Source organism: Pelophylax lessonae (assembly GCF_965119305.1).
Source record: "Pelophylax lessonae genome assembly, chromosome: 5".
NCBI lineage: Eukaryota > Metazoa > Chordata > Amphibia > Anura > Ranidae > Pelophylax > Pelophylax lessonae.
In genome coordinates, this window is record NC_138772.1 from 81,845,453 (window position 1) to 81,858,504 (window position 13,052).

General features: G+C 42.8%; 1 protein-coding gene across 1 annotated transcript in view; it reads right to left on the minus strand.

The window, feature by feature from the left end:
• Positions 1-13,052, minus strand: part of MPP7 (MAGUK p55 scaffold protein 7) — a 401,547-nt gene that overhangs the window by 220,860 nt on the left and 167,635 nt on the right. Inside the window, exons 6-8 of the mRNA XM_082259696.1 lie at positions 5,714-5,795; positions 4,618-4,703; positions 3,733-3,807 (exon numbers count right to left, since the gene is read on the minus strand). Of these exons, the coding sequence (XP_082115822.1) occupies positions 3,733-3,807; positions 4,618-4,703; positions 5,714-5,795 (243 nt within the window). The remainder of the gene's footprint in view (positions 1-3,732; positions 3,808-4,617; positions 4,704-5,713; positions 5,796-13,052) is intronic.

A 13,052-nucleotide genomic window follows, 5' to 3' on the forward strand; every position in this document is an offset into this window, starting at 1 on the left:
ATGGCCACCATGATGTCATTGGACTTCTCAAACAGGGCCGCTGGCTGTAGAGGATGCCGAAAGCATGCTGCCCAGGAACACTCTGTGCCTTCCAAACTGCTGCACCCTCTGAGAGGGGGACCCCCCACCACTAAAGGCACTGTACACCCCAGGCAGGGACAACATTTAGGGAAACTCCGCAGTGCGCTCTTTACTGCTGTGACCTCTGCCCTGGGAATTCCCAAACTGTACCACACAGTAGGACATGCACCTAGGGGTCTTTGCTGCAGCCTCTGCACTAGAATCCCCCTATACCATCAGGGCAGGACACACACCACCCCAACAAAGGGGAAATGGCAGGGGAGACAATCAGGGGTCTCGGCAACCTGCTCTGAGACCCCCTCCAGCCCGCGGGGGGGAGGGGGGAAGCCCACTTAACCGAGGGACTTTAGGATGGGAGGACGAAACCCGCAGGCAGGCCCGACCATCCTTAGGAGGGTACCTGCGTCCACTCCAAAAATGCCCAAAGGGGAGAAGGGGGACTGTACTTACCCTTCCATGGTGTGGGTGATGCTCCAGACAGAATTCCTCACCACCCAAAAGGGGGAGCTGTCGGCCAAGGGACCGCTGCGACTCATACCAGCACCAAGTCGTATGCGACCCTGCAAGACGTTTAGCTCGCAGGCTAGCCTCAATGAGGCTTTGTCGCAGCCGACCTAGTGCTTGCTGGCATTTGATGTAGATCTCCCAAGGGAAAAAAACAACAAAAGAGTCAAGAAAGGAGAAAAAACTTGCTAGGACCAGAGATCCCAGGCAAGAGCCTAGGTCCTTACTCCTGGCTAGACAGATTAAACCTGAATACCAATAGCAGAGAGGGGGTTTTATACCAGCTGAGGATAGCCCATGGGCGTAGCCAAGGTTTTTTGTTCTGCCTAGACCTACTCCTGAAGGAGGCAATATAACCCAATAGTTATGCTTTATGGAGTGCTGTGTCCATTGATGAACGAAAGAGAAATGGATACCTTTTATATTTTTGTTTTGCAGCCAACAACAGCAGTCCCTGTAGTTCCCTTACAACAGGAAACCAAATGTTGTGTTTGCATATAGTTAGACAGGCCCCCACTGCAATAGTGTTTGTGCATGACAACAGGTTGTTCAAGACACCAAGCACTGCACTATGGGGTCTGACAGGAGAGCAGTTACAGCTGTCTCATATGAGCAAAAAAAAGAATTTTGGTTGGCCACACGTCCAGTAAAATGACCTTTATTTCAGCAAGTCCATAAAAACATTTCCAAAAACACAAATAGAGGGAAACTGCATCACCACTCAACGCTTTTCACGCTTCCTTAGCGCTTAGTCATAGCTCACATACAAATGTCCACTACTGAGATATATATAAACATATATGCAACAATTACTTGTGATTGGAACAAACTGTGTGAATCAATTGGTTTGCGGCTGCCAATAATTGGCAGATGACGGTCCCTGTTTAGGGATTCAAATGCAGAACCTCTAACATATACAACAGGTATGTTATGTATAAATGTCTATAAAGTTATATTTAAAAATGTCTGTAGGAGTCAAAAGTATCAAAAGTTAAAAAAAAAAAAAAACTTTTGCTACTGGTGACCCCCGATAAACATTTTTTTCAAACATTTGCTACTGGTAATCCCGATAGACATTTTTTCAAATTTTTTACAACTTTTTCTAAAAATTGGGTTCCATTTTTATTTTGTATTCAGTCTATTCTTTATTGGATCCTTAAGATGTTTTATATCTGTTATATACTGTATGTTAGAGTTTCTGCATTTGCATCTCTAAACAGGGGCGGTCATCTACCAATTATTGGCAGCCTCAAACCAATTGTTTCACAAAGATTGTTCCAATCACAAGTAATTGTTGCATATATGAAAATATATCTCTGTAGTGGACAATTGTATCTGAGCTATGACTAAGCCCTAAGGAAGCCTGAAACGCGTTAGCTGGTAATGCTGTTATTATTATTCAGGATTTATATAGCGCCGACAGTTTGTGCAGCGCTTTACAATATGAGGGAAGACAATACAGTTACAATACAATTCAATACAGGAGGATTTAGAGGGCCCTGCTCATTAGAGCTTACAGTTCCCATCAATTTGTGTTTTTGGACAGGTTTTTTATGGACTTGCTGAAATAAAAGTGATCTTACTGGACATGCGGCCAACCAGAATTATTTTTTGCTTATTGGAACCCGTGATGGACGGGGCCCGCACCTGGCCTGTGTGTTAGTGGGGGTGAAGATTGGAGATTGACCTAGAGCGGTGTTCACATTCACACACACACATCTGTACATCTGCTTCATACCTGGAACTTAAATCTGAAGTTCATTTTTTTTTCTGGGGGGGGGGGGGGGGGGGATTCAGCACCATACACATTTGTTATGTGTAACTGTGTGTAAAAAAACATCCCTAAAGTGCCTCCTACACAGCTTCTGGATACTGTTCCGAGCTTCTGGTGCTGAGAAGGTTAACAGCAGCTGCTGCTACTGAGGATATCTGTGCTACCTGCCCTGCTTCTTCTCCTTTCTCTGCAATTTACAAAACTTGTATTACAACTCCCCCACAATGATTCTCATTCTATGAAAAGAGCAGCAGTTGAATGACAGGTTGTCCTCTGCCCATTCACAGAACACAATTCATTGTGGAAGTGTGGTAATAAGCGCAATATGAATGCCATAGAGGGCAGAAAGCGGTGGATGAACAGTGCAACTTTTCTCAGTAGCAGCAACAGCTGTTATCCTGAACAGCGGGGGGGAAGAGAGAAACTCAGGGCAGTATCCAGCAGATGTGAATTGGACAACAGAGAAATAATTTTACCAAAATCAGCACACTGCAGGCAATGGAATACATGCCATTACACATACCTAATGTGTTTGGTGCTGTATCCCCAAAAAAAAAAAAAAAAAAAAAAAAAAAAAAGCCTTCGGCTTTAGGAGTTTTAAAGTAGCTAATATGATGCAGAAGGGACATGGGAAGAAACGCAGAAGAAAGATGTGGCCCAAGAAGGTATCTCCAGTACAGCTGTAGAGGTTAGTGGTGTTGGCATATAGTTAGGAAGTCTCCCAATGTAATGGTGTTTGGGCATGACAACAGGTTGCCATGGCACTGAGCACAGTGCAGAGAAGTGAAGGGCTGGAATGAAAAGTAACATGTGGGCCCAGATGGTGTCTACAATGTAGCTACCCAAAGTCAAATTCCCCCAAAATAATATGGGTGAGCTTGGCATAAAAAAAGTCTTGTGTATGTAGTTTCCCTGAAGAGGGAGCAATGAATGCTCTTAAACACACTGTTTAAGTTGTATTGATTCTAAAAAATGTTTCATTTTATTGTGATTCATGTCTTAACTCCACACCTTGTGAACTCCCAAAAGCCAGCAATACTGATGTCGAGTATGGTACATCCAACCCTGGGATGTATTTTTGGAAATCTTTTGGGTATTTACTGTGGATTCAAAGTAAAAAATTATAAAAGAAAGCTATACAATGTATATTGCTATACTATATGTGATACAACTATACAGAAATCTAGCAAAATAGCTTCAATTTGTCAGTCAATTCTCCTTTACGCCTTTAAAAAATCAATTAAAAGAGATAAAAAAAAAAATGGATCTTTAATGACTGGATTGAAATGTGTGTGGGAACATTAAAGAAATGCTACAGACTATAGTTACCACAGCATAAGACAAGTACATATTTTAAAAGATCAAAAGATTACCTTTCCCTCATTATTTGGCGATTCCTCCTTGATAGTTGGTATGATTTTAAATGTAATTGCACCTTGAGACTGCGCCTTTAAAAGATAAGGTAAAATCAGTTATTCTGATACATAGACATGCATACTAACCTTTTATATATACAAATATACACTTCTCAAGAAATAAACACTTGTGTTAGACACGGTTCACACTACCGCGACTTGTCAGGCGACTTGTCAGCCTGACATGTCGCTGTCCATTCAGAGCTATGGGAACCATTCTAATAGGAGCGACTCAAGTCGCTCCGACTTAGAAAATAGTTCCAGTACTACTTCGGGGCGACATCGGAGCGACTTGCATTGACTTCAATTATGTGAAGTCCGTGCAAGTCGCGGTGCACGCGACTTCACAGGTCGCCCCCGAAGTCGTGCCGCGGTAGTGTGAACGGACACTTATATCTGCTCTCTCCTGTCATGCCAGGGATCAGTCTGTCATACAGATCAGGGGGAAAAAAAGCCAATACACCTTTCCACCACTGGCGTTACGGAATTCTGTGCAGGTCTGGGGCTGGTTAAACAAAAAAAAAAAATGGGCTCAAACAGTGGAGATACTGCTCAGACTAACCAGATTTCTTCTTTTGCTTGAAGTAAAAACGTTGATTGCCTATTGAAACAATTTTGCTGATGTTTCATTTTCCATAAGTTACTCAAAGTCTGAAAGGTGACAGGTGCTCAACACTCTGAGCCACCAGGACAGCTGTAATTCAGCATAAAGTCAAAGGATATGTCTTGAAATATGTGACTATGGAAATAAAGGTGGCTTTTATACACCAGGATCACAAGCTGAGTTCAAACAGCTTTATAGCATGGTAATTAAGCAACACAGACCATAAATAAAATTCTTACCAAAATATAGATGATTTCTTCTGGCTTTTTATCCTCTACACTTATTCCGTTGACTTCCCTTAATTCATCACCCACATGGATAAGACCTGGAGGAATCAAAAGTAATGTGTACAGTCTTTCCATTAAGACATACTGTACATATAAAATTGATAAGCTTGATGAAAATAATCCAAAGTGTTTAGGCTTATATCCCTTTTTGCTGCAAACAATTTGGAATCATATACTGTATGTACATGGGGCTGCCCTATTTGCTTATTGCACATGCAACTTCAGCTTCCTGCTTCGCAACATTACAGAACATTTTTTTGTTTCCCGCTACTTCACAAAATGACAACCTATGAGCTGGCTGACACACTGAAAACAGTGCAGTCCTTGTGTGACCAATATCTTATCTCCACACTTGTTAAGTGAGATACTTGGAAATACAGACAGAGTAACTGTACTGAGCAACTAAGAGCTCCCTCTAGTGACTAGGAAAAACACAATGAAAATAAGAAACCGAGCAAGGATGCAAACGGTCATATCAAAACCTACTTTTAAGGTATACGCTGGAATAATAACTTATAAATATATGATCACTTACAGCAGACCTTTCTCTACTTTTAAGCTCTTTAAACAATATTGTTCCAGCCCCTCCTTTCAATAAATCCCAGATGCCATTTTTTTCAATGGGGTTACCTTTTTGGGAGGGGAGTGTAGCCCATGTCTCTGCTTTTCTCAAGTAGGAGAAAAAGATATCCCCAGCTGATTGAAGCCTCATGGGATACTCATTTCACGCATCCCAGAAAGTTTCAAAGCAATCTAAAACACAGCACATGTGCAATAAATAAGATGGTAGCATGGGACCCGGTGTGTTCAATGAATTGCATCAGGACAACATTGGACAAGTATATGCTTTGGGGTTAACCCAGGAAACTGGGTAAAAGGGGAAGGAAAAAAAAAACACGGGAGGGTGAAGTACTTCTTTAAAATACACTATGGTACCCTTTTAGGCAATAGAGGGGAAAGATTCCAGTATAAAAAGTTACTGTTTTTTCATTCTCTATAATTCCAAAGGCCATACATTCTATTTAATTCTACAGTTTATGCCTCTCACCACTTCTGTCAGCCGCTCCTCCTCGCATTATCCTGGCCACAACAATGGCTCCTGTGTTCTCGTCTTTCTTTATCGTAGCACCCTAGGACAGCAAGGAATTGTTAGAATAAGGGAAATAAACAGCTATAAAAGCAGAGTAATTACTGATCCAAAATTTAGTTTACTAAAAGTTGCAGAAAAAAAGAAAAAAGGATCAAAACTTGGAGACTTGGGTACAGAGGTCCCCTATTTTATCACATATAACTTAAGTCAGTCCAACCAACACTGAAAGTAGAAGCTTTTAGTAGCTGCTGGAGCATGAAACCACCCAATACTCCCAAAGGGACTCTGGTGGTGAGACCAGTATACTTGAGTTGCAGGGCAGCACACCTGCTTCAGACAACACAGAGTGCTCTTTATCAAAGTTAACCAGATAACACAAAATTCTCTCATAAAAAACTGGGAACAGCAGGTACATTATAGAACAGATTATTTCAACCACTTATAAACTAACATAACACAAAAATATTTACTGGGTTTAAAATGTTATATAAAGGCTTATTTAATAACACATTTAAAGCAAGTAATCAGTATATACTGACTATATATACATATATATGAGTATATACTACCCTAAAAAGAGGCACTGCCCAAAATCCAAACATTGAAAATGCTTATTAGCAGTTAAGTAAAGTCACCTATACTTCTGGTTTAGTAGAATCTTACCATTTTTTAACAGAACAGAGAGAAAGTGTGTGTGTGTGTGTGTTGGGGGGGGGGGGGGGTTGTGTGGGGGAAGAGTTTTTTTTTGGGTGGGGGGGGATGTGTGAGGGTGGGGTGAGGGGTATTGTTATTGAAGGGTCTCCTTCATGAGAGGAGCATAAATAATAACCAACTCAATCAAACACGTTTTATGTAATTTTTACCTTCTATCTAATGCTGTTCCCCACAAAAACACCACTCTGAGGTCTAGTGCCACTCCTCATCCAGGTGGAACGATGCCCAGCATTTTTGAACCCACTTTTATATGACCAATCATAATACAATTGGATTTAAGGTATGTACTTTATTTTGTAATGTATAAGGCGTCAGGTGTCTTAAAAATCAGAATTCCACACCCTCTGCTTGCCCTGTACTCTGTTTACTCCTGGTGGCCAAATAAAGCAGCAGGGGAGAAAAAGTATACGTATATGCTGCTGGTGGGGCTGGCATTATAGTGAACCTGATGCTTTTACCTGAACAGGTAAAGAACAGGCTCACTTAATGCAAACCTGACCAGAATAAAATTATTCTTAAAGCTGGCAATGCATGGATCAAAATTCATCCAGTTCAGCAGGGACCGGACAACCTTTGGAAGGAACGACGGACAGGGGCAAAGAACCACCTTATCTCTGTGAATCACCAAGTAAGGTGAACGACAGGATAACGCCGCCAGTTTGGACACCCTGCGTGCAGATGTGATAGCCACCAAAGAGGCCACCTTCTGGGAGAGCGTAAGTAGGGAAATCTCCCGAAGGTTCTCAAAGGGAGGCTTCTGAAGAACCGAAAGCACCAAATTCAGATCCCAAGGCGGCAACGAAGCCTGCACTGGAGAAACCAATGTCGGACATCCTGTAGAAAGGTACCCACCAGGGAGTGTGTGGCCAAAGGTCGTTGGAAGAAGACCGCCAACACTGACACCTGGCCCTTGATGGTATTGAAGGCCAATTTCTGTTCAACCACCTGTTAGGGAAGGTCAAGATCCGAGCCACCGATTCAGATAAACCCCTATCCTTCAGCACCTGGTGTTGAAACAGCCAAGCCGTCAAAGCCAGCGACTGTAAAGCAGGATGGAAGATCGGTCCTTGGGACAATAGATCCTCCCTGAGAGGAAGCTTCAAAGGAATGTCGGTGGCCAGCTAAACCAGATCTGCATACCAAGCCCGGAAAAGCCAGTCCGGAGCCACCAAGATGACCGGATTCCTTTTTGCCTCGATCCAGTCAAGAAGTTTTGGCAGAAGCTTGAGAGGAGGGAAGGCGTAAATCAGACGATACTGACCCCACGGGGCCACCAGCGCCTCTGTGGCGTCCCCCAGAGGATCCCTTGACCAAACCACAAACCTCTGCACCTTTCTGTTTAGCCAAGACGCCAACAGATCCACCTTGGGGGTGACCCAACAGAGACAAAGTTGATGAAACCCCTCCAGATGAAGGGACCACTACCCTTGGTCCAACGCCTGCCGACTAGTAATGCACCTGCCAGTTTTCCACCCGGGGAAAATGTACGGCGGAGGACTGGAACGAACCATTCTGCCCACCTTAGAATGCCGGCTACCTCCTGATCAGCCAGGACACTTCTTGTGCCCCCTTGGTGATTGACACGGCCGCGGCATTGCCGGAATGAATGCGCACTGAACAACCCTGAAGACGATCCGTCCAATGGTCCAGACACAGTCTGACCACTCGGAGTTCCAAGACATTGATCGGTAGTCTGGACTCTTCCAGTGTCCAGATCCCCTGAGCAGAATGCTTGCCGAGAAGGCCTCCCCAGCCAGGCACAAGGAGATTGCCCAAGTAGCCCAGTACTGCAAACCCCCATTGGCATAACAAAGCTAGCACCGGGACTAAAACTTTTGCGAAGACCCAAGGAGCAGAGGCGAGACCAAAGTCTAACGCCACAAACTGATAAGGCTCCTCTCCTACAGCAAAGCGGAGAAAATGCTGGTGACTGGCCCATATTGGAATATGAAGGTAGGCATCCTTGATATCGATAGAGGCGAGGAAATCCCCCTGACACAGGGATGCAAGCGCCATTCGAATGGACTCCATTCTGAACTCCTGCACCTGCACAAAGAAGTTTAGCTCCTTGAGGTCCAGGATTGGACGCACTTTGCCTTCCTTCCTGTGAACTGTGAACAGGTTTGAGTAAAACCCCTGAAAACATTCCCGAGTCGGAACCAGGACAATCACCCCTTGTAGTAACAGGTCTTGTACCGCCCAAAACAGGCCCTGCAAGCAGTCTGGGGACAGGTTCCTTGCCCTTAGTAAAAAAAAAAAAAAAAAAGGGGAAGGGGGAAGGGGGGTTCCCGAAACGTGTTAGCGGTCCTGACTTCAAGGACATGTTCCTGTTTATGCATGGTGGATGCTTGTAACACGCTTTTATTATCTTCATGTCTGTGAGTATGTATTTGGCATTTTATTAAAATTATTAACAGTGTACCACGGGTAATGCACTAGGTGTTTGCGCCTCCTTTTACTCTTTTTTATGTATCCTTGCCCTTAGTAGCCGGAAGAAGAAAAAGTACTCTCCCCCCCCCCCCCCGTGAGACCTTTAATAATGTCATCCAGGGTAGCTCCAAACAGGCGATCTCTATGAAAAGGAAGATCAGTCAAGGCCTTTTTAGAAGTCTGGTCTTTTAGACCAGCACTTGAGCCAAAAGACACGCCGAAGGACCAGTGCCAAAACAGAGAGCCAAGCCACTAGAGGAGCCACATCCAAATTGGCATTAGAGATAAACTGCGGCCCCTGGACCAGCTGGTCAGCCAGCTCGGCAAAGGCAGAGGGGGAGTTCTCTGTCCAGGTCACGGTGTAAGAGCTTAGCCCACTCGGTCAGAGTTTGCGACACCAGGACAATGGTGAATACCAGCCTCATTGCCGAAACAGCCAAAGTGTACATATTGCGGGCCACAGCCTCTGCCTTCCTGTCAGCTGGATCAAACAGGACAAAATCTAGGAGAAAAAAAATTCTATCTAAAAAGAAAAAATTGCGAAGGACCAGAGATCCCAGCAAGGAACTAGGGCCTTACTCCTGACTAGGCAGAAAAAAAAATATAGCAGAGAGAGGGAGTATAACCCCTGGGACTGCCCATAGGTGAAGCCAGACTTTTTTTCCCTGCCTAGTGTCCTACTTCTGTAGGGGGCAGTATAACCCAATGAACGAAAGCAAATTTAAATTTGCTCATGCACTTGTGCATGTTCTTAGTTCTCTAAACCCCGGTTTACACTATAACCCACATGTGAATCACACAGGAATGGCACTGCATTCCTGTGCAATTCACTTGTGATTCAGCGCGGTGTGCTTTGACCCCATTCCTTTTTAATGGGCTCAAATCACACTGCATCGCACCAAAGAAGTGCAGGCATCTTTTGTGGAGCCAAATTGCAACCGCATCGCATGCTCGTTTTGTACTATGCAATCCAGTGCGGGCAAAATGCACTGCGTTTGCTGTCCTTTAGGGGTGTCGTTAATTTTGTATTGACACCCACTGCGAATCGTAAATAACTTGCAATTGCAATGCGGTGTGAGAAACACGCAGGTATTACTGGGTTTCCCACACCACATGTGTGAATCTAGGCTAACCCTTTTTTTTCTGATAGCTCCAGGTCTTCTCTAAATGACTGAGAATCAGTCGCTGTGGTTCCTGGTCATGATCACTATGACAACCAATTATATTGATCACATGCAGGCTGGAGGTATATTTTGTATGAAAAAACTCTTCAACCTGCAGATGTCACTACAATGTTTAAGTAGTAATGCACATCTGTTTAATAATGTAACAGTTAGATACAACTACAGTACTAAAACAAATAAAAATTTAACAAATTTTTTATGGTTTGTCCATTTGTCAGACCATAAAAAAAAACATGCACACATAAGGATATATATATATATATATTAGAACACTGCATGAAATAAAAGTCTTATATGTCCCTAATAGATAATGTAAATATCATTGTAAGGAAGGGCTATTTAGTCCCAGTATAAAAAGAACAGTGCAATTACATGCATGCGCACATATTATTGTGCAGCGCCCTGCACTTAGGGTGACTGCTGAGTGTGCATTAGTGCACATTTCATAGTGTGTGCACGCCCAGCACTAGCGTTGATGTGTAAGACCTGGCTTGCCTTTAGATCTGCTCCTACTGGCAGTAACCTTGACCTACCTCCTTGACTCTACTTAATGCTTGTTGCTTTGTACCTCTGCTGAGTGGCTGAGCCTAGCTTGAACTGTTGGCTCCGATGAGGTCTTCTGAACTTGCTCCTCTGCTGTTACTGATTTTAGCTTAAATTCTTGACTCCGTTACAGTTTCTGAATTTGTACGTTTAGTTTCTGGCAGTTACCAACTTTGGTTTGAACTCTCAACTTCACTCCTGTCTCCTGATTTGGCACCTCTGTTGCTGAGCTGTTTCTATCCATGGCTTGCCCATGTTCCTGACATTTGCTGTGGTACCCCTGCGTTCATGCGTCTGGTTCCTGTCCAGTTCTCCACAGACACTTGCTCCATACACCTGCCTGTAAATACCGGCACTCCTGCAACTCCATGTCTATATGTTACTTGTTGCCCCTTCCAAGTCTGCTGGACAGAAGGTGCAGGAGAAACCCTCCTGTCAGCTCAGTCTCCATCAAGAATAATTCAAACACACGGTCATAGATTTATTATCTAGTTAACAGAGGCATACTGAAGCTGCTAAATTTGTTTGGGGCATCAATTCAAACTGGTCATGAAAAAGTTAAATGTAACCACAAGCTAGCCTTCAGCTTTGGCTAGTGGTGTGATGAAGGCCAAGTAGATTCGGTGAAGTGAAGGGAAACATGTTCAAAATGAAATGACCAACGGTGTTTTCAGTCATTTTCTCCAAAAACACGACTGATGTTTTCCATGTTTAGCTTCCCCTGGCGAGGAAACCCAATTACAGTGATGAATTATCAGAGAACGGCTGTGCTGGTAATGCATCAGGGACACAAAAAATCCTCATAACCCTAAACACAAAACTTCTCTTTGCGTGGCTTCTGCACAGACAACATTTAACTATACCCTGGAGCTGAAAAAACCCTCCTCGGTAAATAGCAGAGCTGGTTTCTTGCTGTCCGACGCCAAAGATGTCTATCTAGAGACAAGCTCTCACTGTATGACTCACAGAGGCACTGCATTCTCCCTTCTGTATACAACATTACGCTGCTCCAAAAGTGACTTCGCAGACATCACTTCTCACTTCCTCCTCGCAAAAACAAATATTCTACAGAACACGTATAAAATTTCCAGGATGTTCACTGAGCTATAAAATAAGGAGCAGCAATTAAAGGGCTGGTGTGGGCAAAATGTAGAAAGACTTCCACATGAATGCCATGGGTTAACATTAGGGGCCAGAGATATGCATTTAACACCTATAGTGTTCGTTTTTTTTTTTTTTGTCCCTCACAATTGTCTGCTTATCGCTGGGATCAAATCCTGCAATTTTTGCTGCAGGCTGTAAAAAAAGAACATGTAATCTGAAAAAAAGAATTGAGTTGATCAGAAGGCAATACTGTCTGTTCTTTGTTCTTGCAAAATTTTTTTCAATAAAAAGAAATTAAACAAAAAGAAGGCACTACTGAGTAGATCTGGGAACAGATTGCATGCAACCTGTTCATTCTGTATTTATATATATTGATCAGAGAACTTTAAGAATCTTTACTAAATGCTATATACTGCGTATGTGTGTGTGTGTATATATATATATATATATATATATATATATATATATTTACAATGAATATGCACTTCAATTATCCATTCATGTGGAATGCAAATTTATGCATACTTATTTTATTAGCACACGAATGGGTATTCAAAAAACAGAAAACAGAAATTTCCTGTTCACATGATTGAATAATTAAAGTGCATTCTCACACTCAATCCCAGAAATTAGCCTGATCTGTCAAATAAAACATTCACATGTTCTTTTAGTTTGTTCCTTTATTATTATTATTATTATACAGGATAAGGATTTATATAGCGCCACAGTTTATGCAGTGCTTATTAACCACTTGCCGACCGCCAGCAGTACAATTACTTAGACAAGTCAGCTCTATTAACAATAAATAATAAATATACAGCGCTATAAAAATGTGCATCATATAAATAATTTTTCATATAAATAACTATTCCTCCAAAAGTGCAATATAAGTGTCCATAAAGTGCATTCAAAAATAAGGTGCATAAAAGGTCCACTAAACCATGGGACAAGCCGTGAGCTAAATTCAACCAAGGTGCTTGATAGATGTCTCCATATATAAAGTGTAAGTGACACCACCACCGTTTAGCCACAAGATGGCCTATCACCTCACTGATGTAATAAACCAGCAGTGAATCCTCTGTAAGGATAAGCCCAATGTAAGGGTTGCCACTTCCTGGATCGATCTCCCACAATTCCATAGGTATGTGGGTAAAAATAATAGAGGATCTAAGTGTACACTGCTATTATCCTTTTATTAGAATAACAAAATTAAATAACACTCACATGGATCTGCACAATGAGGCTTGTGCGGGCCGTACACGCCAAACAGTATTGCAGCTGTGGGGAGCCGTGCTGATGGGCCGGCGCTTGTCCGTCCGAGT